At 37.9% G+C, this 27083-nt stretch overlaps 1 protein-coding gene and 1 pseudogene across 10 annotated transcripts; both read right to left on the bottom strand.

The window, feature by feature from the left end:
- Positions 1 to 1064: 1064 nt before the first annotated feature.
- On the bottom strand, positions 1065 to 8381 carry LOC147496358 (cyanidin 3-O-galactoside 2''-O-xylosyltransferase FGGT1-like; annotated as a pseudogene).
- Positions 8382 to 8977: 596 nt separating this feature from the next.
- Positions 8978 to 26688, bottom strand: LOC147496357 (alpha-mannosidase At3g26720-like). Of its 10 annotated transcripts, none has more exons than XR_015194695.1 (30): positions 26228 to 26688; positions 26070 to 26153; positions 25912 to 26000; positions 25643 to 25817; positions 25372 to 25491; positions 25189 to 25272; positions 25028 to 25099; positions 23750 to 23863; positions 21522 to 21622; positions 21336 to 21429; positions 21067 to 21234; positions 20879 to 20968; positions 19460 to 19525; positions 19255 to 19311; positions 16708 to 16924; positions 16449 to 16588; positions 16222 to 16290; positions 16036 to 16092; positions 15781 to 15852; positions 14376 to 14423; positions 14144 to 14263; positions 13816 to 13881; positions 13487 to 13599; positions 13240 to 13324; positions 12337 to 12447; positions 12166 to 12250; positions 11371 to 11418; positions 10406 to 10474; positions 10023 to 10286; positions 8978 to 9352 (listed from the first exon to the last, which is right to left on the bottom strand). XR_015194695.1 is itself a non-coding variant. In XM_086559362.1 (30 exons), exons 1-29 carry the CDS (start codon positions 26423 to 26425, stop codon positions 10056 to 10058), a joined length of 3054 nt encoding a protein of 1017 aa, XP_086415488.1. In that variant the 5' UTR covers positions 26426 to 26688; the 3' UTR covers positions 8978 to 9352; positions 10023 to 10055. The 10 variants fall into 10 exon arrangements, 5 of the variants coding, with proteins under 5 accessions (XP_086415488.1, XP_086415491.1, XP_086415490.1 ...); XR_015194698.1 differs by having other exon boundaries at positions 8978 to 9345; XR_015194697.1 differs by having other exon boundaries at positions 8978 to 9329.
- Between the last annotated feature and the right edge of the window lie 395 nt (positions 26689 to 27083).

Below are 27083 nucleotides of genomic sequence, written 5' to 3'. Positions count from 1 at the left end.
TTAAAGGAAGAAGTAATAGATATAAAGAAGAAACAAAATAGCTTTGGTTAAGGGCTAGGGAAGTTGTTAAACTATTTCCAATATCATAAATTGTTTCCATAATAAATTCAAACAAATATAATATTACATTTCTTCTAAATTAAAAGTGATTCAAGTTTTGTATGTGGAAATGAAAATATTGGATTTTGAACAAGTGATGGAGAAATGTTTGAGATTACAAATACCATTTTTCTGACAAAGGTTGTTTTTTGGTTTCTATGTTACAAATGTCTGCTTTGTATTTCACTTTAATGGTGTGAAAATAAACCTTTAGTTCTAGACTTGGCTTGGATGTGAATAAAAATATGATTTATAAGAAGTAAGTGGGAAAAAAAATTGAGAATAATAAGTTATGGACTTTGACTTGATGATCAAAGGAATAAAGTCTTATTTTTTATTAAGCTAGTGCTCATTGTTCTTTATGGCTGCTAAGTTGACAAGTTTTTGTTATATAAGACAAGTTATTGGAAGTATCCTTGGGTATAAGTGATAAATTACAAAGGACAATGTTATTTTAATTGAAAATATTTAACAAAGAGTTGGACAATTATGGTATGTGTATTTATAGTGAAAGTGTGAAATAGGGCCGGTTAGGGCTTGGTTAGGGTCGGGCTAATAATTTTGAAATAGGATTCGGGCCTATGTTTTAGAACCTTAGCCCTAGCCCCCGCCTCTAGAAGGCATTAGTGGTCGGTCGGTCCCGCCTTTAAACTCTGTGAGGGCTTTAGTTGTGAGGGCTTTATAGGGCTTAAGGTCGAGATTCGGTCGGGGTAGGGTTAAGTCGTCGAGGGCCAAATTCCCCCCTAGTGTGAGTATTGGGAGAGTAAACTACGGACAAGGTCGTCACCTGGTTCGAGTCACTTTGAAGCGAGCTCGTGGAACGAGTACCTGAGGTTGGCTGGTGGTGACGTCGATTTGGAAGCGAGTCACATAGATCGCCTGCCTGAGTTGAGTCACTATGAAGCGAGCTTTGTAGAGGAAAGTACGAGGTCGATTGGTAGTTACGTTTTCTTTGGACACGTGTGTGGTATTCATTGGATGTGAATACTACTCCCTCACATACTTGATTCAGACATCAAAATGAACACTCATTAAATCTCAGTCTATTTATTAAGCAGACTAATTACTTAAGTTGATTGAACTCAACTCACCTAAGAATTTGTTGCAACTTGATAATGAGGTTGTCAACATAAGTTGACTCGAGGCCTTCAGTTAACAAGAAATCCTTCCACTTCCTCCTTCCGACCTCACTTCCTTGATTTCTCTACCGACCTCGCTTCCTTCATCCAGCACCAACTTCACTGCTTTGCATACACTCTCCCTTGTAAATCACCCATATTCTTTCCTCCTTTCTACCTCCATAGCAACCTTTAACTCTTTACTTCTTTAGTCATAAACTTTGTGTTTTCAAACTGATCACCATAGTGGGGCATGTTGGAGCTATCCCTCACATGAGGATAAAAGGTGTTATGCTTGCGTGCATAAGCCTGAGCGCGACCCGCGCTTAGAATAGGGTTGCCCAAGGCGCGACCCGTGCTCATGCCTTGGTCGACCTCCAGTACCGCCAGTGAAGTGGCGCTCGACTTGGTCTTGCCGATCCAGCGCCATGCCTATTTCCGAGGAGAATTCTATTTTTGTGAACCGCGAGTTTGCAATAAGGGTTGGGGTTTTTGGCAAAACCTATCACTCAGAAGAGACACAAAAATACACAAGAACAAAGAGAGAAACCCAATCTTGAAAGCTATCAAGATTGAGAGATAACCTTTACAGATATACAACCATGTAAAGAGAGAGGAGTGATCTAGTAAGGTGAGAGACTGCAAGGAGTGATTGTAATCTTCCTTCCCACTTTATAAAGGACTAGCTCTTGTGGAAGTAGGCACCATTGGCCGAACCACGGTATATCTTTGTGTTGTAGTTTATTTTTACTGCTTTATATTATTATCTGTTGTTAATAGTTGTTTAGCGAGTTGGGCATGTTAGTTTGGGTTGTAGGGATTATTTAAATTGTTGATTGGAGTTGAATTGAGTTCAAATACAAGTTATCTGTGTAGTGGGGAATCAATTGGTATTGGTATTAACCCCAATAAGTGGTATCAGAGCCTTGGTTAGATTAGCCTAGGATGTTATCCAAATCTTGGTCAGAAGGTGTTTGACAAAATTCCTTAGAGAAGATTTGAGTTTAAATAACTTGTAGAAATGGATCATTCCATGAACACTCGCATGATGAGTCTAAATAGAAAGAACTACACCATTTGGAAAGCCAAAATGGAAGACTTGCTTTATTGCAAGGACTTGGCACAACCCATTGAGAATGGAGGAGAAAAACCGGAAGCGGTTGCTGTGGCTGAGTGGAGCAAGCTTGACAGAAAAGTAATTGGGTACATTCGACAGTGGATTGACGACAGTGTCTTTCACCATGTATCCTAATAGACTACAACTTTTGGCTTGTGGAAGAAACTCGAAGACCTTTATGAGAGGAAGTCGGGCGGAAACAAAGTGCTGGTCATTAAGAAGTTTGCCAACACGAATTACCAAGAAGGTTTTTCAATGTCTGAGCATCTTAACGAATTACAGAATACCATCAATCAAATGCATTTGATGAAGATTGATTTGGGAGACGAAGTTGAGGCTTTGTTTCTATTAGGCTCTCTACCCAAAAGTTGGGAGACATTAGCAGTCTCTCTACATGGAGTAGCCAAGGATGAAATCGTTACCATGGAGATGGCTACCGCGTCTTTGTTGAATGAGGAGACTAGAAGGAGTTCAAAAGGTAGCTCTTCTCGCTCAGAGATCTTTGTCACAAAGAAACGGGGGAGAGGTAGATACAGAAAACCATCTCGTTCTAGAGGTGATGACAGAAGTAAATCTAGGGGTGAAGCTAGAACTCCTAAGGCAGAGAGGCAATGTTACTATTGTGCTACCAAGGGCCACTTCCGGATATGAGTGCAGAACACTGAAGAGGGATGAGAAGAATAACTGTACATGAAGACATGGTGCAGAGGAACGGAAACACAAGCAGAGACACTACCGCACTAGTCGACGACCTAGTGGGAATTGTGTCAGATTGTGGTGTGTGTTGTCTTAGTACCTCATGTCAGGATATAGAGTGGGTGATAGATACAGGAGTATCCTATCACGTCACACCGCACAAGGAATTCTTCACTATCTACAGCTGTGGTGAATATGGTGAAGTGAAGATGGGTATGATGGCGCCCTCAAGATTATAGGCATTGGAGATGTTCATAGAGAAACCAATGTCGCCTACACCTTGACACTTCAAGGATGTAAGACATGTCCCCGACATTCCGTAAGCCTAATTTAAATTTTGGGAAGTTAGATGGCGATGGCTTTGTAAACTCGTTTGGTAGCGGGGTATGAAAGCGAGAGAGAGAGATTCCATTGTAGCGGCCGGAGGGAAGAAACCTTGCTCTCTTTACAAAACACGAGGCTAGTTTTTGTAAAAGCGAGAAGTGAATGCGAAGAAGAAGAAGCTTCCTCCTCAACCGTGGCACGCGGACCGCGGTCATATGGGCATAAAAGGGATGGAAGTTCTTGCTAAGCAAAAGGCCTTGCCAAACATCAAAGGTACACATTTAAATACATGTACTCACTGTTTGGTAGGAAAGCAACACAGGGTGTCTTTCCAAAGATTCCCGTCTCACAGAAAGGACAATGTCCTTGAACTAGTGCACACAGACTTATGTGGTCCTATAAAAGTGAAGTCCCATGGGGGAGCTTCATACTTCGTGACCTTCATTGATGATGTGTCAAGAAAGATATGGGCTTATAGTCTGAAGACCAAGGATGAAGTACTTGACGTGTTTGAGAAATTCCACAACATGGTGGAAAAAGAGACTGGGAAGTTGTTGAAGTGTATTCGCTCAGATAATGGGAGTGAGTACATTGGGTCATTTGAAGAGTATTGCCAGAGTCATGAGATTCGTTATGAGCAGACCGTTCCCAAGACACCGTAACAGAATGGAATAGCAGAGAGAATGAACCGTACCATTGTAGAGAGGATGAGTTGCATGCTATCTCACTCTAAGCTACCTAGAACCTACTGGGTAGAAGTAATGCGTACAGCCGTGCATGTGATCAACTTATCGTCGTCAAAGTTTTTGAATAGTGATTATCCAGAGATAGTATGGTCAGGCAGAGATGTTGATTATGGATACTTGAGGGTATTTGGGTGCATGACATTTGTGCATATTCTGAAGGATGAGAGATCCAAGTTTGATGACAAAGCCAAGCAGTGGATTTTTCTGGGTTATGGAGATGAAAAGTTTGGTTACAAACTCTATGATCCGATTAACAAGAAGGTAATCCGAAGTCGAGATGTTGTGTTCCTGGAAGACCAAACCATAGCATACTTTGAGGAAGGTGAGAAGCTACAGGCTTTCACCAATGATCTTGTTGATTCAGAACCAGAGGTTCCTACTGTGAAACGTGCAGAAGGCATTGAGAATGCAGAGAACCATGAGTTTGAAGCTCATGATGAGAATCCTATTGCTCATGATGGGATAGAAGTATAGAACCTATTGGTATAGACGATGCAGATGAAGTGCATGAACCACCACCAGAGCAAGTAGAAGTGCATCCTCCTGAGGCACCAGCAGATAGGGCAAGAAGGTCGTCAAACAGAGAGAGACTAGCTTCAACCATGTATCCACCACATACATATGTTCTACTATCGGATGGTGGAGAACCTATATACTATCAAGAGGCACTTGAAGGTACAAACAAAGAAAAGTGGTTGAAGGCCATACATGATGAGATGGATTATTTGCATAAGAATCACACTTATGAGTTAGTTGAGAAACCGCAAGGACGAACAATTCTCAAGAATAAGTGGATATACAAAGTCAAGCATGAGGAGAACAATCCTCACCCAAGGCACAAAGCTCGCCTTGTGGTGAAGGGATTCAGTCAAAGGAAAGGGATTGACTTTGATGAGATTTTCTCTCTTGTAGTAAAGATGACTTCTATCCGGGTGGTATTGGGTATGACCGCAAGTATGAACCTAGAGGTTGAGCAGCTAGATGTTGAGACAACTTTTCTTCATGGAGACCTTGAAGAAGATGTCTACATGGACCAGCCAAAGGGGTTTAAGGTCAAAGGCAAGGAGCACCTAGTATGCAAGCTGATAAAGAGCTTGTATGGGTTGAAGCAAGCACCGAGACAGTAGTACATAAAGTTTGATTCCTTTATGGCGAAACAAGGATACAAGAAGTCTGCTTTCGATCATTGTGTGTTTGTTCAGAGATTTCCAAATGAGGATTTCATTGTGCTCTTGTTGTATTTGGATGATATGCTGATAGTTGGCCCAAACATCAACAAGATATCCAAGCTGAAGAAAGACTTGAGTAAGTCCTTTGAGATGAAGGATTTGGGTCAAACAAAACAGATACTTGGGATGCGGATCACTCGTGATAGAAAGAGTGGGAAATTGTGGCTTTCTCAAGAAAGCTACATTGAGAAGGTGGTGAAGAGATTCAACATGGATTAAGCGAAGCCAGTCAGTTGTCCGTTTGGTGGCCAGTTCCGCATGACCAAAGATATGTGTCCAAAGGGTGAGCATGAGCAGAGTTAGATGGAAAAGATTTCTTATGCATCCGCAGTGGGCAGTTTGATATACACAATGGTGTGTACACGACCAGATATTGCTTTCACCATTGGTTTTGTAAGCTGTTTTCTGTCAAATCCGGGGAAGGAGCATTAGGAAGGTGTTAAGTGGATATTGAGATATCTCAAAGGCACTTCCAAATCGTGTTTGTGCTTTGGTGGAAGTAAGCCCTTACTTGAAGGCTACACCGATCTTTATTACATGGCGGTGATGTTGACTTCGATGAAGTCCACCTCAGGTTATCCGGGTTACTTTTGGGGGGCGGTTTCTTGGCAATCAAAGTTGCAAAAGTGTATTGCCCTCTCTCCACTACGAAGCCGAGTATATTACAGCCAATCGAAAGTGTTGCAAAGAGTTGCTATGGATGAAGAGGTTCTTCGACGAACTAGGGCTAAAGCAAAGCGTAGTTTGTAGTTAAGTGGCGGTCGAGGCGCCATCCATTTGAGCAAGAATCTGAAGTTTTCATTCTAGATCCAAGTACATACACGTCGCGTTATCATTGGATTAGAGAAGTACTTTCGAAGACAAGCATTTGTGTATCGAAAAGATCTATACCGACAAGAGCGGGTCGGATATGATGACCAAAGTCTTACCGAAAGGTAAGTTTGATATTTCTTTGTGCTACTGCACGGAATGGTAGCGATTCCTCCCTGTTGATTTGGAAATTGCATGGAGGTATCCCCCTCATTTGTTTGGGAGGGGAGATTGTCGAGCTATCCCTCACATTAGGAGAAAAGGTGTTATGCTTTGCGTAGCATAAGCCCCGAAAGCAACCCGCTCGAGAATAGGCTTGCCCAAAGTGCGGCCAGCGCTCGTACCCTTGGTCGACCTCCGGTACCGCCCGGTATGACTTCTGACTCAACTTAGTTTTGCCCAAAGCGCCTGGCGCCTCCATGCCTGACCACCGAAGAATTCTATTTTTGTGGACCGCAAGTTTGCAATAAGGGTTGGGGGTTTTGGCAAAACCTATCACTCAGAAGAGACACGAAAATACACAAGAACAAAGAGAGAAACCCAATCTTGAAAGCTATCAAGATTGAAAGATAACCTTTACAGAGATGCAACCCTGTAAAGAGAGAGGCGTGATCTAGTAAGGTGAGAGACGGCAAGGAGTGATTGTAATCTTCCTTCCCACTTTATAAAGGACTAGCTTTTGTGGAAGTAGCCACCATTGGCCGAACCACGGTATATCTTTGTGTTGTGGTTTGTTTTTACTGCTTTACATTATTATCTATTGTTAATAGTTGTTTAATAAGTTGGGCATGTTAGTTTGAGTTGTAGAGATTATTTAGATTGTTGATTGGAGTTGAATTGAGTTCAAATACAAATTATCTATGTAGTGGGGAATCAATTGGCATTGGTATTAACCCCAACAGGGCACCAACACAATCTGACAAGGACTCACCAAAGATTCCCACAGGGACCCAATTAAACCCACAGTGGCTAATAAAACACCCCACTGAAGGATGACTTAAGAAGAATTGTTGTTGAACCCAACCACCATGAACTAGTCCTCTTCCTTTGACCCTTTCTTCAAACCCCTCAGGCAAAGCTTCTTCAAGTGTCTTAGCCCCAATAGGAGTTTTCAATCTCACCAGGAATGGCAAACCAGTTAGCTCTAACCCCAAAACAAGCTCTTGGAATTGATACTTTTCCAAAACGCATTCACTTCCGAAAGAACAATACACAACTGAGCCCTTCTTAAACCCACTTAACCACTTCACCCACCTTTCCTACAAAGGATTACTTGAAGGCTCACTGGCTCAGGCAGAATTGGTCCCACTAGCAAGACCTACTTATGGTACAGTTTCCTTAAGTAATCACAAAAGGGACTTTCAATCTCACTACAACCTCTGAATAAAAGTGATCTATCAAAGAAAGAAAGTCCATTAAGAAGTGAAGTTCCCTGGAATAAAAGAAAGAATCATTTCTTGTCTCAAAGGGTAGTTGCTCCATGCATGATGTAGGTGGTGGTTTTATCAGGTCAAGTTCGGCACTAAAGTGTTGTCCATTGCCAAGTTCCTTTGATGTACCGTATACAAAAGCTCATGATGCAGCACTAGCAGTAGAAAAATAAATGGATTTGATACCTAGTGAGTGTGCCACAGATGAAAACCAATATGCAAAATCAAAGAAAATGCAATCAGGCTTGAGATCTTGTAAAGCAATGCTTACTTGGTCCTTGGTTAGATCAAATGCTAAACCAAGGAGAAGTACTTTGTCTGGAGATAGCTCAGACATAAGCTCAACACCATCAGGTAGATGACCAACTTGGGGAATGGTAAGTGGGAAGAACTGTATGTTAGTGGGGGTGGTGATTGAGATGGCTGAATCTGTTTCTTGTTTTACTTGGCATAAGGAAGTTCACTCTGTGGCCTCTTTCAGCCAATTTGTTGGAAAGATGGAGATAGGGGGGGCGATATGACCCATGGCAAACCAAGGAAACATAGCAAAGTGAAATGTGGCTGTGGCCATGTTCACTACTATAGTGTGCTATGCATTGAAGTGTGAAACACTACTTCTGGAAATTGTGATGGCAAGATCCTCTATATCTATAGAGAACAATTAATGCGGAAGACAAGTAAAATATCACAAGGTTAACATTTGTCACAGAAGTAGGTAGAACCGTAGAACACACCTACCACCAATCTAAACTCTAAACTGGGCATGTGTATATCCCAGTAGGCAAACTAGGCATAGACGCCCAGGGATTGGTGTTACAGTTGGTTAAACTAAAGAGTTGCGCTGCTTATCCCATTGGATTGGATGCACATTGTGCCATCTATCTGCTGAATAACATGTTCAGTGTCATCCTAAATACTAGTCCCGGTAGGGTGAGGGCAAGCAAGCTCTATAATCTGTCCACCGAAGTACGCTATGCACAGAGAGACAGCCTCTAAGAAGTAAAGACCAATGTTCATTTCTAAAGAAATATCACATGAAGCTATGTGACTCTACAGGCTGATTAGGTGAACTGTTTGAGCAATTGACCTGGTAGTGGTTCAGTGCGAGGAGCAAAAAGACCCGTGAAAGGTAAAACCTAAATAAGGAGATATACAGATTATTGAAAATGATAGTTGCAACCAACTACATGCGCAGCACCCTCAATTGAAACGATCTTATATAGTGTCTACGTGTTATTAGTATGATAATTTTTGAAAATATCAGTGTTGTACTCCTGCCTCCGTCCTTGGGTGCAACTGCATTAACTAGATATGAAGCTGGTGGCTTTTTTCTGGTGGCTGACAATTCCAATAACAGAGAAAAATATGGAGAAATATGAATGAAAACGCAAAATACTTGAGTAGAATGTGGAAAGATAAGGGAGACTTGCACATTATACTTGCAGTTATGGAAACAAGAGAGGAGAAATGGAAGTCTAGCTGGTAAAGCAACAGTGGAAACTGCAAATTTGCAAAACCTAAGGCTAGAACCTAATGGCGCTGAGACATGAAAATGAGATACATGGATTTCCACAGGCTGATTATGGCAAGTATACATCTAATAAACATGTGCAGCAACATTTGCAAATCAATTCAAACCTAGCAATACAACCGCGGCCAGATTTTGCAGTTTTCTTCTTCTCCAATCTATCTTCTTGTTACACAGGTTGCCTTCTTCCATCAATTGTCTGCATCTATGGTGGTCAAGTATCAGCATCTGACTGAAAAACAAACAGCCTGTAACCTAATAAAGCAAATAGTTGTATAAATAGTAATAGTATATATTCATGAGATAACTAAACATAATACATACAAATGGACAGTAACAATGATAATTTACGAGAAAAAAATAACCACATAAAGATAAATAGATATTAAAGTACAATAGGTGGGGTGGGGGATGTATGGGAATCGAGGTGTACTTGAAACAGGAATTTGTTATCTAAAGAAAAAATAAACACAACGAAAAATCCTCGGCATACACTCGTTATCTAAAGAAGATTTTAAACAGGAATTCTAGGCCGTGTACATAACGGAAAATAAAGAACAAATCTATATGCTTATACGTTTGAAAAGACCAGATTTTTGGTGAGAACAGCTCGATGAGATGAGAAGACAACGGCTAATACTCATCTTCATGTGGGCTCAGTAAAAGCGCCAGATAGGACTCTTATAATAACCTGACATCCTAACCATAACAGGTCATAACAGAGCACCGTGCCACCGTCTATATCTTTTTGTTGTTATCATTCTCATATGTCAATAAAACAACATAAAAATGTTTCTCTCCACTTCTTTATCCATTGAACAATAACAAAACAAATATAGATAAAATCATTTGCCTTAAAAAAGAATTAACTAAAGACCAAACAAGCTTAAAGATATAAAAGTATAAAACTAAGAAAATGATGTACCATCTCAACTTTGAGAACAAGCCATGAAGCTTTTCATTTTTGAGACTGGACCATTTCGAGGATGTTGGGAATGAAATCAATAACAAATGTGCGAATTTCCATAGGGCCCAGCTCTACTAAAAGCTTTCTCGGATCAATATGCCCTCCTCTTAACACCGTGGGTTCTTCCTCAGGTGCACTTCCTGTATTCCAAACCAGTCGTTTTTTTTCCATTTCAGCTCTTTCTTGATTAGCAGACAGACTCATCTCTGTTACTTTGCTGATCTGGAGAGGAAAAGTTAACGCAAGAAGAACATGACCAGGTGTTAGATGATACACATGTTAGTTTAGTATTTCAAATAGCAGAGGACCACATTATTTACTTCAGAATTTTTTATGTATACCTCTTTCTTCGGGAAGAGTTTTTTCAGTTCAACAGCTGCCATCGTTGAAAGGTCTTTATCCTCTCCCACCTTGCAGAAGATCAGTTGCCACAAGTCACAACAAAGAACATATCAAGACGACAGGCTTTTATTTGTACATGGAGCATTAGGATGTAAACTGATAAGCATTTAATGGTTTCAACGTCGAACTGGAATTAGCAGCTCACCAAAAGATTTTGGATCTTAAAGCTTAGGTTGGACAGATATTTTCATAATTAGAAATCCCTGTTTCTTTTACTTTTAAACCTTTATCGAAAACCACTATTTCAATATTCAGAGCCAAGTAAATAAAGCTGCAACTATTTATCCTACTAGCATGATGCATGCGCAGACGCACATGTTGTTTTCATGCCCAAGCTAAATGATTAAGACAGCAAGGGTAAGATCGCAAATATAGGGAAATAACATGGGTAAAACCGTCCTAAAAAGTGTGACCAAGAGTCACAAATCACAGAATAAAAAAATATTATAGTACTGTAGGTCAGCCCGGATTTTTTTAAAGTAGTAAAGATATATGGAAACAGATATAAATAACTATATAAGTTCAAAAGTTGTGTAAACTTCATGAGTTACAAACAGGAATATAATCCAGAAGACCGAACTATTTTCTTTTATTTTATTTCATTTTTGCTTTCTTTTCATGGAAGAAAAGGGCAAGAAAAAGAAAACAACGTCAAATTGCAAAACTCCTAACATTTGAGTTCAAGTAAAGTGCCAAAAAAAATTCCATTTGAGATGGAACTACTTCTTACTTCTTGGGTCTGACTTGCATATATAACACGTCAGACTCAGGACACTGAAAGAACAGCTCCATCCCAGTTACCATTATAAACACTAAGTAAAGGAAAACTGTTTTGACATTTTAAGTAGGCACTGCATAAAAAGGATGTCACAGTTTCTAGTATCCAAGGTGAGAAGTTTAGGACCTCATACAGGTGTGCCAACCGAAGGAGCACTTTTCCATCTTCAAGTTCCTGCAAAATAAGAAATTGTATTAGAAAGAAAAGGATAACACCAAAAGAATTTCACGAAACTCCATCATGGTCTATTAGTTTGTTGACTTTGAGGAGGGTGAGTCTAAAGATGATTGATGTGGAACGATAGACAGACAGTTAGTGTGCCTCCTTCGTCTTGGTGGTGGACTGGGGTACTGCGGTAATGGCCTGGTAGCGATACCGCTTTTTTTTTTGCTTTTGCCTTTGTTTTTTCGCCTTTTTTGGTTCCTTTTCAGTTTGTATGATTTATAATAGCATGGTAATATTGTATTAGGTTTGGCAAGGCTATGGTTGTCTCAAGCTGGGATGCATGGTTCATGGAGACTAGTTTCTGGCCAATCTTTAACGTAATTGATATACTTATATTATTCTTATAATGGATACATCAATATATCATCTTTTACCAACCAAAAAAAAATGTCATGGAGAAGCACAGAAATGAAAATTTCTGCTCAGCATGAAACGTGGTGTTGCAAGCTAGACACTTGATGTGGTTCCTCTTAAAGAAAAATGACTTCTATTTTCATTTGTAATACAAACTTCACAACTGCTCCTTTAGGATGAGAAGAGTAGAACTTTTGATAACACTTTTGAAGTTCCGACTCAAGTAGGGAGAGCACCGTTTTGAGCTACAATGTTGACAGTTTTAGTGGTTCAAGTCCTAATTAATGAATTCTCTTTCTTTTTTTAAAAGACTCGGGGATAAGCAAGACACTTATGCCTTACCTGGAGACTTATTAACGCAACATTATCAGGTAAACTATAGGATGGAGCCAGCCAAGAAAATGTGGGTACATGAGAATTTAGCCAGCTATCTTCCTCCTGCAAGTGAAAACCGATCATCTAAAATCACTGTAATACTAGACACAATTCAACTACAAGAACTTTTTCTCTAACCTGTTCAGTGAAGGCTAAAAGAAATGGAGAGTATATCTCCTGGCCAAATGAACGACGCCACTTGGCACCTTCTCCTACAGTATCGATGCGGAGATAGATATTTCCTTGGATCTGAATTAATGATACTAAACCAATAAGAAGTGGATTCTGTAAAACCTCACAAGTCAAGAGACCGCTAAGGTAAAAAACATTAAGGCAATTTGACATTAATCATAATAAATTTGATAAAGGATCTGCAATACCTAAACTAATTGGTCAAACAACGAGATGTCAGTAATTGTATAAAAATATGCCTAGCAATTAATCAATTCAAGTTGAGCTTTTATAGAGTGACAAGAACGAGAAGTCTAGGACACTTGAGAAGTGAGAATTCAAAATTAACATTAGGGGATGTGCAACTTGGAATATGTAGAAATTGAGAGAGGAAAGATGTCTGAACAAAGTAAGTTACATGGACACACCATATTGAAAATAATCTGTGTCGGATACGTATCCACGTGTCAGTTTCGAAAATAATCATATTGTATGTGATTTCAATTTTTGAAAATTCGACATGTCCAACTCTTCATATCCATCTCAGAAACGGACACACCTATCTGTGTCAATGTAACTTAGGAACAAACATATTGTTAGTGGCTTGGTGCCAAAGGCTATTTATAAATCTACAGGCTATTCCCACGGATAATGTAGTTAATTTCTCATTTCAATGTGTAATGATATCAAAGCTGAACTGTTCCCAATCTCACCGCTAACAACTATCCAATTTAGCGGCAAACACTAATTATTATATCCACTTATCAAGAAAATTTTCGCTGTGTTACCAATACAAAAAAAAAGTTTTTCGCCATGCATATGTATGCAACTCGTCAGTTTCTGGGGAACAGCTGAGTAGGATGTGCTTACTGTTAGGCCTGTACATTTGTCAAGGGCACAGACTGTTTCATTCAATGGCTCTGCAACACCTTTACCATCATCGTAAAGCAACCTCCTACATGAGAGTCGAGTAGGAAACAAAAATATGTTCAAGTTAGCAACTAACATCGAATCATCAGTGTCCCTATATTTAGCTTGTAGAAATTTCACATTTTGAATTCTCTACTGTTAATAGAATAAAGAAAAGCTTGGGCTTGAATGAATGAAAGAACCAAACCTGTGGAGCATTAGCTCTACTTGCCCATCCACTATGCTGGATCCACCCATTGACCTGTCTACCATAACTGATAGCTCTGTCCTATTATCTTCAATGTACATTCCAAGATTAATCTGAAATCAAAATCTGGGTTAGCAACTGAAAGAGAGTACACGACTGGATTGGGATTTGAATGACTATATACAGTGGACCACCACTTGAGTGGAAAATGTCGTGGAAGAGAAGTAGCAGGAGGGCAGACAAATACCATTGGATGCAAGTCAGTTTGCATGTTTGCACGTAAAATATAAAAAGATTTAGAATAGTGTCAATGATTAAAAGAAACATACTGGGTAGTAATTTCCGGCAATGGGTTGTTTCACTTGCAAGTCCCAGTCTGTTCTATAATCACGAATCTGCAATCACAATGCTTTTTGACAAACTATTAACAGATGGATATTAAATCAAACAGAAAGAGTTTAAAAAATAGATATAATTATTTGTTCTCATCATTTGAAAAAGTATTCATTGTCATTAGAGAACAACAAACAGATTGATATGACTGCCCAACTCGTGACTCCTCTAATTTCTTAATATTTAAATTTACACTTACTTTTTAACCTCTGAACATAGTGCTGCTAAACATATAAGATGAAAGTACACTACAACAAAACATACCCTTTTGATAAAATCTCGTCCATTGGAGTCTGTATAGAATGTTTTATTGGTATCCATGGTAGTCGAAAATAGTGTCGCAATTTCTTTACCAATTCCATCATCAACAGGTATAGGTCCAACCTATGTTTGAGAATACTGTCAACTGGTAGCTCCAGAATAAATTACCAAAAACAAAATATAACAGTTTCAGTAGCGAATGACTGTACACGCCAAGATGCATATTGACACTTACAGTAAACTCTACTTCAACATGCTCCTTTTGCTTGTAGACTCTGGTGATCTGCACGTGGTTACAGTATTATCTTACTCGCAACAATACTCATAGGAAATACGGTGCTAACTATATATATATATATATTTCCCATTAGGACTATTTGATTATCCAATAGAGGCTACTTTCACAATTTCAATAACAAGAGACAAACATATGTTGGGCAGAAAAGTGAAAACGTAAATCCGGACAAATCTTACATAATACATGACACGTTTCTATCCTAACTCAGTATTTGTTTTTTACATTTTTTGCTAGTTACAGCTCTATACCCCTAAAACCCATAAGAACCCCTTCCCCCACTGAAGATGATGGGTGGCACCTAGAGTTTGCTACCACTAAGGTGTGCGAATGATGGATACAACCAAGTTTAGGCGCTTGCAATTGGAGTACCAAGTGAACACCATGAAATAAACTAATATGTTGCAGAAGATGACAAATCAAATGTCATACTTGATGGCACAGTGTTGACAGGTTCTTTACAAAACTAAAACGTAAGAACTGCTTGTGCCAGCAATCAATGACCTCATACAAACAACTTCTTGTCCTGATGCTATGTGAACTTATGCTCACAGTTCCACACGATATATACATGATTGCAAACGTCTTTGCGAGATAAGTCAGAGAAAGAGAAAATGATGCCTTTTCTTCGAATTACTTTAGAAATTAAGCAACAAGCAGATTGGATCAAAGCACAGTATCCGCTCTGCAGGTAACGAGAGGAAAGAGATGTTGCCAGAAGAAAAGGCAATTAGGGATTGTAAAAGATCGAACTTTAAATGATACCACATAAGAGAATAAAATCAATGTATTCTTCTCTCTTTGGAGGTATCTATATATTCATGAATTCCTTGGGATACGAGCACCATACACATGCAAATAAATCATAAAGGTCCCATGCCTAGCGTTCTTGTTAGGAAGGAATTCAGATGTTGGCTAAAATATCCTCACCCACTCTGAAGCTTCAAAGGTCCAGGCCAAGTCATCCATCCTTGCTCTCTCAAACAATTTCCAGAACTAACACCATGTTTCTTTCTGCAACATTGAAACCTCCACACAGCTCACACGGAACAAAGATTAAAGTGTTCCCCAGCTGAATTACATAGCTAAGAAATTTTGATTTAACACAACTTACATCTATAGTCTCTTTTTATGGATACAAAACATTACTTGACCAAGCAATATTTTCGATCCCGTTCCCAAACTTTATATTCATGCTCGTTCTTAATTTGTTTTCTATTGTTGTCAAAATAGAATGTAATTCATTTGTAAGCATGATAAATTTATTTTCAAACTGAAAAAGTGCTGATACAAGGAACAAAGAAGGCCTGAAAGACTACATAGAACTTCTGTGCCGATCAAATACCTGAGATATCCATGGATTTATTTGTTGATGCACTTCATCCAATACTGGTCCCTGCAGTATCGTCAGAGGAACCTGGTACAAGAAAACACTTCTTCATGATTGGAATGAACACTGCATCCCCTTTTCAAAACAAAGAATCCATCTCAAAACTCTAAGTAAGAACCGCAATTTTATCAGATTTCAAAAATAAAATATAAAAAAAAAATTAAAATTCATTGTACTATAATCCATAGTCCATAAGAATCGGTGACCTACCTGTCCTGATTTTATGGGAAAGGTATTATTTGGACGAAAGATGTATGCTCCTGAAGCCTTCATGACCAATTAAAAGTTATATTGCAACATTCAAAAATAAAAGGAAAAAAGTTGATGCAGTCTATTTGAGACATAACGCAAGACAAACAAAAAATGCCATTGACTAAGCTTAGAAAAGTTCATCACCTGAGGATCCTTATCACTTTTATCGTATCCAGAATAGTAAATGTATGATTGTTCTACAGATGCTTCAACCTACAAGACACAAAAGTGAAAACAATCAAACATGAGATACTAACTCTATTTTTGTTTAATTTTAACGTGACTACAGAAATGCAACAGATTAAATTTTAAAGGACAAACCAAAAGTATATATAAATCAAATATATATGAAGAAAGCTTAGTCATATCACCGAGCTTCTGCTGTTGATATAATGAGTAAGTTTTCCTTCATCGACAGCATAAATAAGTTTTATGTCTCCCTGCCCAATTTGGATGGTGCCCGTTTTAGTTCCTTCTGTCGTATGCAATCTTGATATAATGGAACTAGCACCTGTGATGGAATAAAAAACATTAGAAATGTAGTTCAACGCTATTGGCATGACAACCATGTTTTCCTCAATTTTTCCAACAGGAACATGAGCACTGGACGTAGAAAATAGATGGTTTTACCTCCTTTTGCGATTGAGACAGTGTAAGTGCTGAACCCAAGAGGTGGTACAGATGCAAAAAATGCAAGCCAATATTTAGGAATCTCATCTGGTGATTTTCCTAAATACGCATTAACATAGTAGTCTCTAATGCCAAGAGAGTTATTAGATATATGTACAAGCTGTGACTCAATTTCACTCCCTGCAGAATCCCTCACTGTAACTAATTCACCAATAACCTGTGGCAAGTTTGATTGTAGAAGGAGAAAAAAACTGAAAGTAAGTAGCTAGTAAAACTCAAAATTGTATTGTTATTAATGGAGAGGAAGTTTGGAGAGAAAAGAGAAAAAGAGGATACGGCTTTATTAATTTCGGCCTTGTATCACTTCAGTAAATGTCCCTTTAGAACTCTAACAAGGCTAAACCAGAAAAGAAATAAATCATGGCTTTCCAAGTGGTATTGCATCAACTAAAAACAAAGTATGAATCCTTTTCAAACCACATCCTCTGACTGATGGTGATATGAAGTATTCCCACTATGACCTTTTGCTCTAAACTACCATGAGATTACAGCAATTAACCAAATTACATTATAGTATAGGGGCTGACACCCATTTTACGATTCACAGGAAGTACATATTTCTCTTCACCCTATTTATTTACTCGTATCAGGACCAACTTACAGTTTTGTACAACCTCCTATCTACACTCACAAAAAATCCCATTAAAAGCCAACTTCAAAATCTTAATCGAGCAAAATTACTAATCTATCCAGAAGTAGGTATCCTTCTTAGTTTACAATAAGATATATTCTATAACGGAAAATAAAGTAAACTATTCATTTTGGGCACCAGTAGCCTTCAATGGGAAAAGGAAAGGAAAGTCCGTGGCAACCATGTTTTTGACATGTATGTCCATTGAGTATTGAGGCATACACTACAAACCATTGGACCACTAAAGACAGCATATAAAATAATACCTACTACAGTAATACACTCTATAGATATGAATCCATAAACATTGTACTTATGAGGCCGTAAAAGAAAAGGTAATCAATGAATCAAACCAAGAAAAGAAAAAAAAAAGTTTAAAAATTGACATACACGAATTTACTAAATAAAAATGTCAATGAGATGGAAAATTGCGAAGAGGGACTTATATGATGTTTTATAATGAAAGGAGGGGTCAATGTAGAATGAAGAAGGACGAGAGCTTTAAACAACTTCAGTAATGCATTTGGAGTTCAAAGTTTCGTACTAAAAGACTCAGATTAAACACTGTTCAGCAGGCAACAAAACATTAAGCTGAGTAGAGTTGATCGCTTCTAGCCTCTTCCCCTTGGGTAGAGCATTGTGGACAACATTCAGATCAAGCATATGCTCAAAGAAAATTCCTGAACCCCAACACTGTTCTCCCAAACACTAGAAACTGGAACCAACATTCTGTTGAACCTTACCGATCTGATACGACATTAACTACAAAACAGATCCAAAAGCTCGACCTTCCAGATGAAGTGGTCTCAACACTTCACCGGGACAGTGGGCCTGTAATCCCTTTGTTATACATATTATATTTGTTGAGATGTTTAGTCCCACATGGGATATGTTTAGCCACGTATTGAAATATATAAGTTCCTGGGCCTCTCTACTTATCACCAATTCAACTTAAAACCAATTGGTGATAAGTGGAGAGGCCCAAGAACTTATATATTCCAATGCATGGCTAAACATATCCCATGTGGGACTAAACATCTCAACATGCCCCCTCACGTGTGGCATTACTTGAGCCTAATACGTGGACAAGTATATTTGGGTTATGTGGAGTAAATAACAGACCCTTTGGGCCAAACACAATAGCCCGCTCTAATACCATGATGTGATTTAACTTGAAACTAGTAACAAAGAATAAAGACAAGAAGAAATTAAATGGAGAAAGAGGGAGAGAACTTGAATGTTCATTCTCCCTTCACCTTTGTATTCATAATACTGTTTACAACTCATGACATAATACTAATAAGGAAAGTAGACAAGATATGATATGATACACTTAACCTTTATTATTACGACACACAAGTACTTCCAGGCGTCGAATAGTAATGTCATTTCAAACCTAATGAAGCAACACAAATACACACACGTGTTTTAACTACTGGCTTGGATACAAAGGGTCAGAGAGAGAGATACACTAACCACTGTAAAGCGTTTTACCTTGGACCGTATTAAACCATTTCACCTAATGTCTGCACAAGGTGTCCAAACTGTCACTTCTTAAAAAGTGGTCTTTCTTAAAGAGTAATGGGAATACAAGTGTGTCACAGAGCACTGCCGGGTCTGCAGCTGCAAACTTGCACTTACCAAATTGACGCTGACTTTGAGTATATCAAACAAAAACTATCACTGAGACTTCCTTTGCTTTGATCAGTTATTCAGTATAAACTTTTTTTTATTAATATATGCCACAACTCCACAAGTATTGTGTACACAGTCAAACATTCAAGGATTGATAAACTAAAGTAATTTTTTGAAGTAAACTCTGCACTGTACTAGTGCTGGTTTAGATAAGTACTTACAGGTATTCTAACTACATCCTCCCTCTTCCAGCCAAGAGAGTTGTAGATAACAACAACCTATTATAAAATGAGAAAGAACAAAAAGTTTTTCAGCAACATTCAGAACAGAAATGTGTAATTCTCCATTTAAAAACACGCCTTTTCCAAATAATTAGGCATGAAAAAAAACATAAAAATATATAAATGGACCAAGTATTAACTTTACCAAGCTTTTCCCACGAGACAAAAAGCCTTCTGATGGAGGACAGTAACTTATATTCAGAAGAGGGCACTGAAAAGACAACACTTTTCAAAATTAATCCGTGTTTTCAGATCAAAATTAAACAAAATAACATTTCCACCATAAACTTTATGGTACCTAAAACAACTGAGATATAATCCTTCTTTTAGTAAAGTACTACTAGCTACTTGTTAAGTTGTGGATAGTGAAGGTGACCTTCTACCCGAGGTAGTCAGTTCACTACCAACAAGCCATACCAACACAGTTGAAAGAACCTTCTAACCTTTTCCACCAAAATACAACTTCAAATAATAACAACATTTCTTTTTAGATCTGTTGCTGAACTGAACTCCGTAGTCACTCTTATCTCACTATGTTTTACCCAAAAACCATAGATCGGAAAAGACCAAAACTAAGAAAACCAGATTACACTCCGTGGTCACTCTTAATCAACTGCAAGGATCTTTTATTATATATATGGAGCAAGTGAGATTATCATATCATCTGTCACAGATGTATTTATTCATCACAGATGTGAATAGTTAGAGAGATTAGTTAAGGTAAAAGATAGACACCAGTGTCAAGCATTGCTATTTTGGTGTAGGATTAAAAACATAAAGGCTATTAGACTTCTAAGAGGACAAAACAATATGCATATCTCCGCATTTACATTATAAGTTAATGACAAAAGACGAACCAATTTCCTCTAAAATATACTTCTTGTTAAAAAAATTCAAAATTGAAAATAAAAGGTTGCATTTCAAAGTAGAGTTTAAGCATGTGTTGCACATATAGGTATGGACCGGCATAAGTTCAGGCCTATGTTACATGGACACACCATTTTTTTTAAAAAAATCGGTGTCAGATACGTATCCACGTGTCCGTGTCAGACACATATTGTATGTGATATATCTCCATGACTCCATTTTTTATATTTCGCCATGTCACACTTAGTATCCGTGTCGGATATGGACACACCTATCTGTGTCAATGTAACATAGGTACAGATTGCTCATTAGCAATCAATGATGTCCAATCCCGACCTGAATCCATTAAGAGAGAAGATAAAGTTGAATAGTCTAATAGCCAACAATGGAGAAGCGAGTGCTAATCCTTTTTGGGTTTCAGGATATCACTTATCACTTTATCAGGGTTAATCTATAGACCAACATTCATTTGCATCAAACACGATATTAGAATGAAATGACTTGATTCGTCACAGTTCTGACAGACAAATGGAACAAATAGGACATTATGTCACAGAATGGAGTTCTTTGATGATGCCTTGCCGCAAGGTGTAGTAACACAGTCAACTTTATCTTGGAGATAATAGTTTCAACTCTTTTTTGGAAAATGTAAAAGAGGTAAATTTAGGAGTAACCATAAAGGGTTCTAGTATTTCACCTGTTCAAACTTAGTCACTGGTTTCTTGTAGTCTTTATCTGATGTAGATTTTGCCAAGAAACCAAGAGAAGATGCAACTAACTCCTCAGCCTGTTGAGATATAGTGGAGAGGCGGTGAATGTTTTGAAGCATAAGGGAATCATGAAAACTTTCAAAAGCTAAAGTGAAGGTACATCTAGATATATTACCTCAACATAGCCCATTGATAGTCGCTTTGTGTAATCATTAGCCACATGTTGCTGTTCTGTTCCACTAACTGCGTCATGATGTTGAGCTATTGCTAATGCATCAGCTAAAACGTCTGTGTTGGGCCCTGAGTTGCTTCTCCCTTTAAAAAATTCCAATTGCCTTGCTGCCTGATTATAATGAATACACCTAAGTGGAGTAAACCTCAAAAGGTAAAAGGGATTTAATTCTCCCTGTAAACTAGACTAACCCCGGCAATTAGCAATCTTACCAAGTAGTAACCACTCATCATTCTAACATATCGTTTAAGAGCTGGCCTACTTGAAAAGTATCCTGTCCAGTACGCATTTGCTTTATCTGCATATCTGACAATTTCGTTCACATACTTTAATTGTAGATAATAGATAAGCTGATATAACTAGGTTAGTTGGTTCAAGATGCCAAAATATTTACTTACGGGAAGAAATCGTCAGTCTTGATAGGCCAGGATTCTTTTGTTGCATATTTAACATCAGTGTAAATGGATGGGGTTGAATAAAGGGCATTAACACGCCCATCCTATAAGAATCAGAAAGCTATTTAACGGCAATGGAAAACTCTAGAATGATAAGACTAGAAAATTTTAATTGTGAGAATGTATGTGATCAAGATGAACTATTTCACCAAATTACAGTATAAAGTAGTCTTGCCACCTAAGCAAAAACAATACAAACAAAATGGAAATGAATATCTGCCCTAACCCCCTAAGTACCACATTTGGGAATCACATTTATCCCAAACAGGAAAGTGAGCATTTATTATTATAGAAAGAACGGGTTGCTGAACCAGGAAGAAAAGGATTTAGTCCTAATCTGCTCACTTTCACACTACAACAATGATAATATAAAGTCCAGATGATCAATGAGATGTTAGGATCAACTTCTACTTCCTACGTATACTAGTCCAGTAAGTAATGGGGACCTCTAATATTGGTGAATTAAGGCCTATTAGCTTGGTAAACATTTTGCTTAAACCTCAAGAACCTATAACCTCTACAGTGACAAACAAACCACCATTCACATTGCCAGTAATATAGCCTCCCAGTAGCGAATTAAAAAGCCTGAGGTCAATTGTCACTTTGTCCACGAGAAAGTTGTTATAATTTAGGATGGAACTTGCTACTTAATATATTTTTCCAAAATCCATTGGCAGATATCTTGACTATGGAGCTACCCAACACCACATTCAGTTATATTTTTACCAAGCTGGGGCGTATTGCTGGATACGCCATATTTTAAAAATAATTAGTGTCGGATACATATCCACGTGTCATGTCGGACACATATTGTATGTGATATACCTCAATTTTTGTTATTTTCAATGAATCACAAATACTTCAACAGAGGCAAAGAATCCGTATTGGACACATCAGACACCGATACGCGCGGATGCGCCTTGGAAACATGTCGGATACTCCACCGTACTCCGATTTATTTAATACATTTTATTATTTTGGGCCACTGGGGACACGTTTGGGATACGCCCGTGACATGCGTATGTTTGTTTTTTTAATCTTTTGTGCCGATAAAAAATTAAAACAAAACAGGACCCATATAGGGTTTTATTCACTTGTGAAAACAAAGTGTTTTATAACACAAAACAGCTCTCCTGTTCGTCTCCACTCTCTTCCAATCCTTCATCTCCTGAGTCCCGACTTCCTGTCCCCCATCACCAAACACCAACAGCACGTCTCCATCTCCCATCTTAGTAAGTCTTCAATCTATCTCCTTTCTCTCTCATTCTCATTTTCCCAAACTTCTTTCACATCCCTATTTTCAGAAATTTATTGCAATTATATAAATGTATTTACAATTTTTTTTTAACCATGTCCTTGGCGTATCTGTATCCTTATTTCTGAAAATTGTCGTATCCACGTGTCCGTGCCGAGTTGCATCCGTGTCATGTGTCAGAGTACATGCTTCATAGGTTCCCGCCATGTCAGACACTTCATATCGGTGTCGGATACAGACACAGCAATCCGTGTAATGTAACTTACCATTTAAGGTGTATCAAACAATGTATAGCCTAAATTCCACTATACAAAATATGGAAACTTTCTTATCTTCTTCTTCTTTTTTCAATACTTAGCATATTTGAATATACTATGTATTGAAAAAACTTAGGATCTGATGAACTTAATCAAATATGTCCTTCACATCATATTTGTATGTCCTTGTCTTCATGCTCAAAAGTCCTCTATTCCTCTCTATCCATCATTAGACGGACAATATGGTGGCCTTTTGAACACCTTCAACTAAACACTTGGCCATATCCCAAATTGGGTGGATAATACAATTCCCTAAGCCTTCCTTGATACAATGAAGTGGAGTCCATGACCTATACCTACTCTTAGTAATTAGCATTGGCTATGTAGACAATTCATGATCTATTCAAACCTTTACCAAACTGGGGTCTTGTCGAGTGAGTATTTTGGAATTAGATAGCATGAACGTTCTCCCCCTAATAGAGTTGTTTAGGTAGCCAGAGCATGCCATAGTTGCTTATCTTAAGGCAAGTGTGGCAAAGGGATTTTTGAAGCCCAAACTAAATAAAAAGACACAAATGAGTACTCCTTGGGTCATCGTGTCAGTGTTCGGGTAGACCAAACATCCTCACAAATGATTTTTGCAAAAAAAAAATGCTTACCATATTGACATAGTGTATGAGCTTGTCCATATTGCGGAACCAGGTGTCCGCATATTGATACTTAAAATCTGTGCCCATGGTCCACATAACATGATTTGTGCGGGTTATAGTAGCCTGAAAAATGGAAAGATATTGCATAATAAGCCTCAAGCATCTGGGATGTGAAAAACCACAAGATATAAATTAGTAAATGCCATTACAGAGTCTCTTGCTCCATTACTCATTAAGTCATTCCAGCTAAGAGCCTAATAGTATAACATCTTAAAGGTGTCTCAAGCTAGAAGTTCCTTACTGAAATTCATCCTGCAATACAAATGTATTACTCATGGCATCTTGATTACAAAAGATATGAAAGCATGATTTTCAATTTAAGAGTAATGCACTTTTTATCCTCTCTTCCTTTTTTCTGCTAAGTAAGCATAAATTGTACTATAGCTAATATAGAGGTCAAAGAAGACAATTTTGAAGAAATAAGAAAATTACAACTCAAGCCCATAGAGAACAAGACTAAACCAGTTCCCTCTATTGCAAATCTAATATAAGGGATATCAGGTACTCCCCATGTAGTCAACCAAGAGGGTCTTCCTACAAAAGACTGAGTCTCCAGATTATCCATTGCTTACATTTAAGAGTATGCACTTGTATCCTTCAAAAACCGTAGCATTGCTAAGGATTATTCCAAATGATTCTGATTTTAATTGGCGATCTTTGTTGGCAAGATCATATATACGTGACCAAATGTGCCATAGTACCTAACCCAATACCACACAACCACACTACATATATAGACAATTTGCAAATTTCTGAGAACATTACTGTCAGCGACGTTTTCTATATTAGAAACATAATGAATACACTACAGCTAAGATTCCAACTGCAAGGGCGGCCAACTAGAAAGTTAGACACTCCTGCATTAATGTCGTCTCATGCCAGACATTCCTTGGAGATGCGTATACGGTATACCACATCTAAATACGCTTCCTAAGTTTTTTTTTACGTGAACCATTCCTATACAACTTGAATTACATTTTCTTTACAGTAAAAATTGATCACAATATGACTGCTTTATTGTGTATTATCAGTTGATAATCTAGGACATCATTTTATTGTTGTGTCCTCATTGTACCCATCTCCTAACTTTCAAGATTTGGCATTTCTCCAAGTCTGTGTGATGTTGAACATGACAGTTGTGTTTGTGTCTCTCCTAGCCATACAAAGTCCGAAGTGAACCCAAGCAGAAATCAATATGCATGAAATCGTATCGACGTTTATGCTTACCTGTGATACTGCAGCTGCTACAAAGTCATTAACGCGCTCTTCAACATTATAATCAAACAAATTGATGTCATCCTTCAATCAAGAAAACAAGTAAGGGTTCAAAACAATACCCTTTTACAGAAAACTTACGGAACTTCAAATCATATAATCCAAGGATTTACCTGAACAACAGGAGAGGCATCATTAACTTCAAAGTAGAAACCACTTGGAGGTTCATAATTCTCAGGAAATGCACCAGCAAAAATCTAAATAATGGAAGAAAATGTATATGATAAGTACTTGTTTGGAAGTCCACCATAATGCCACCAATAATTTCCTTTCTTAATTTAATTATCTAAGCTCACCTGCGCAGATGAACCAAAAGTCCGAGAACCACGCCATACAACCTCAAGACTGTTTTCATTTTTGCGTTTTTCTCTATCTTGGTAGTCGATCCGACCAAAGAAAAGAGAGTCGAAGCCAACCTACAGAAACAAAAGAATCTAAATTTCTTTTACATCAAATCATAATAAAACTCATTAATCATGCAAGTCGTTTTTCCAAGAAACATGAAGAAATGCGGTTAATTCTTGGTGCAATCGTAATTATATTACACCATCTATAAATGACATGTACCTCTGCTCCCAACAAGTAAGCTTGTACAGCAGAATGCCCAAATGGATCAATTTGCCAACCAATCCTTGGTGTCTGCCCAAACTCTTTCTTAATAAAACGGTGTCCTAAAGTTGTCTGATCAATCATATCAATATAATGCGGTGATGCTTCATCATGCATGCACATTCCCCCATTTCTACAAAACCCCTCAACCAATCAAAACCTAACCATACAAACAAATAGATAATCAAAACTCTATTATTACGAAAATTATCAAAAAACTAGTATACATGAATTCAAGTTGAGCAGAGCTAACAAGCTTCTTGACTATATCTCGTACAGCTGGACTCTGGTTTCTCCACCACCTTTGGAAAAACGCCTACATTGTTCAAACCAATTAATAGTAAATTCAATTCTCTACAACCACACTTAAACGAACAAAGCTTACTATCTCGACGTAAATAAACTTGCGATTCTCATCAGCCAACAAAGCTTGAACCACAGAATCCAACACATTCTGAACACAAGCTCCCTACAAACACAAGAAAAATATTCAACTTAATGAAGAAAATAGAAAGTTGAGGATAAGGAAAAAAAAAAGATTACCTGGATGGAGTTGTTGGAACCAACGTAGTATTGATCGACAGTTTTTAACCATCCGACGTCATCGTGAGTGTGAGGGACTAAATGGACATTGATTTTGTCGGGTACGATGTTTTGAGAAGTGTTGTAAGCTATGTATTTGGAATTAACGGAGATTATAAAGCAGAGTGAGATTAGAAGAAGTGAAAGTGAGTTTGCCATTGCTGTTTTTGATTCATCAGATGCGGAGAAAATCAAAACTTTGACTTTTTTTTTATACTGTCAAATACTTGCTTCTGCTTCAACACGTGTTCTCTTTTAGACCCAAAACCAATAACCCATGTGAAATACGTAGGATTTCATATTTCGGCATATTCAAGTGAGGGCTAGAATAACTGCGGGGATGGGGAGTAAGGAGGGCCGAGTGTTACTATGTCATTCAGAAGATGCCCCAACTAAATAAAACATAGACATGAAAAAGGCATAAGCAAAATATGAGAGAGTGGTCTGATATATATACATATGCCATTACCATAAAAAAATTGTTAAATTTGAAAAAAATACATAAGATTAAGGCTACATACATAAATCACTTAATAAAGCATCAATTAAACATGGGTAAAATATGAAGGACATAAGACATTATTAACAAGAGAGAAACTGGGGAAAGAATTACTTCTTAAGAAACAATTACATGCTCGGTTTGACATAAGAAGTTTTTCATCGAATTTCCTTTGAGAAATTGTAGCTCCCAATGCTACTGGAGAAGTATCTTTGTAGTTCCGAGTTTCTTATTCCTATATTAATTTCATATAGACATTTGTTACCTTATTAATTCTAAATGCTCAAGTGTCAGATTCTGAACTGACCAATACTCCGG

Source organism: Coptis chinensis, chromosome 5, assembly GCF_015680905.1.
Source record: "Coptis chinensis isolate HL-2020 chromosome 5, ASM1568090v1, whole genome shotgun sequence".
NCBI classification, from domain to species: domain Eukaryota; kingdom Viridiplantae; phylum Streptophyta; class Magnoliopsida; order Ranunculales; family Ranunculaceae; genus Coptis; species Coptis chinensis.
This window is presented reverse-complemented; position numbering and strand designations above follow the sequence as displayed.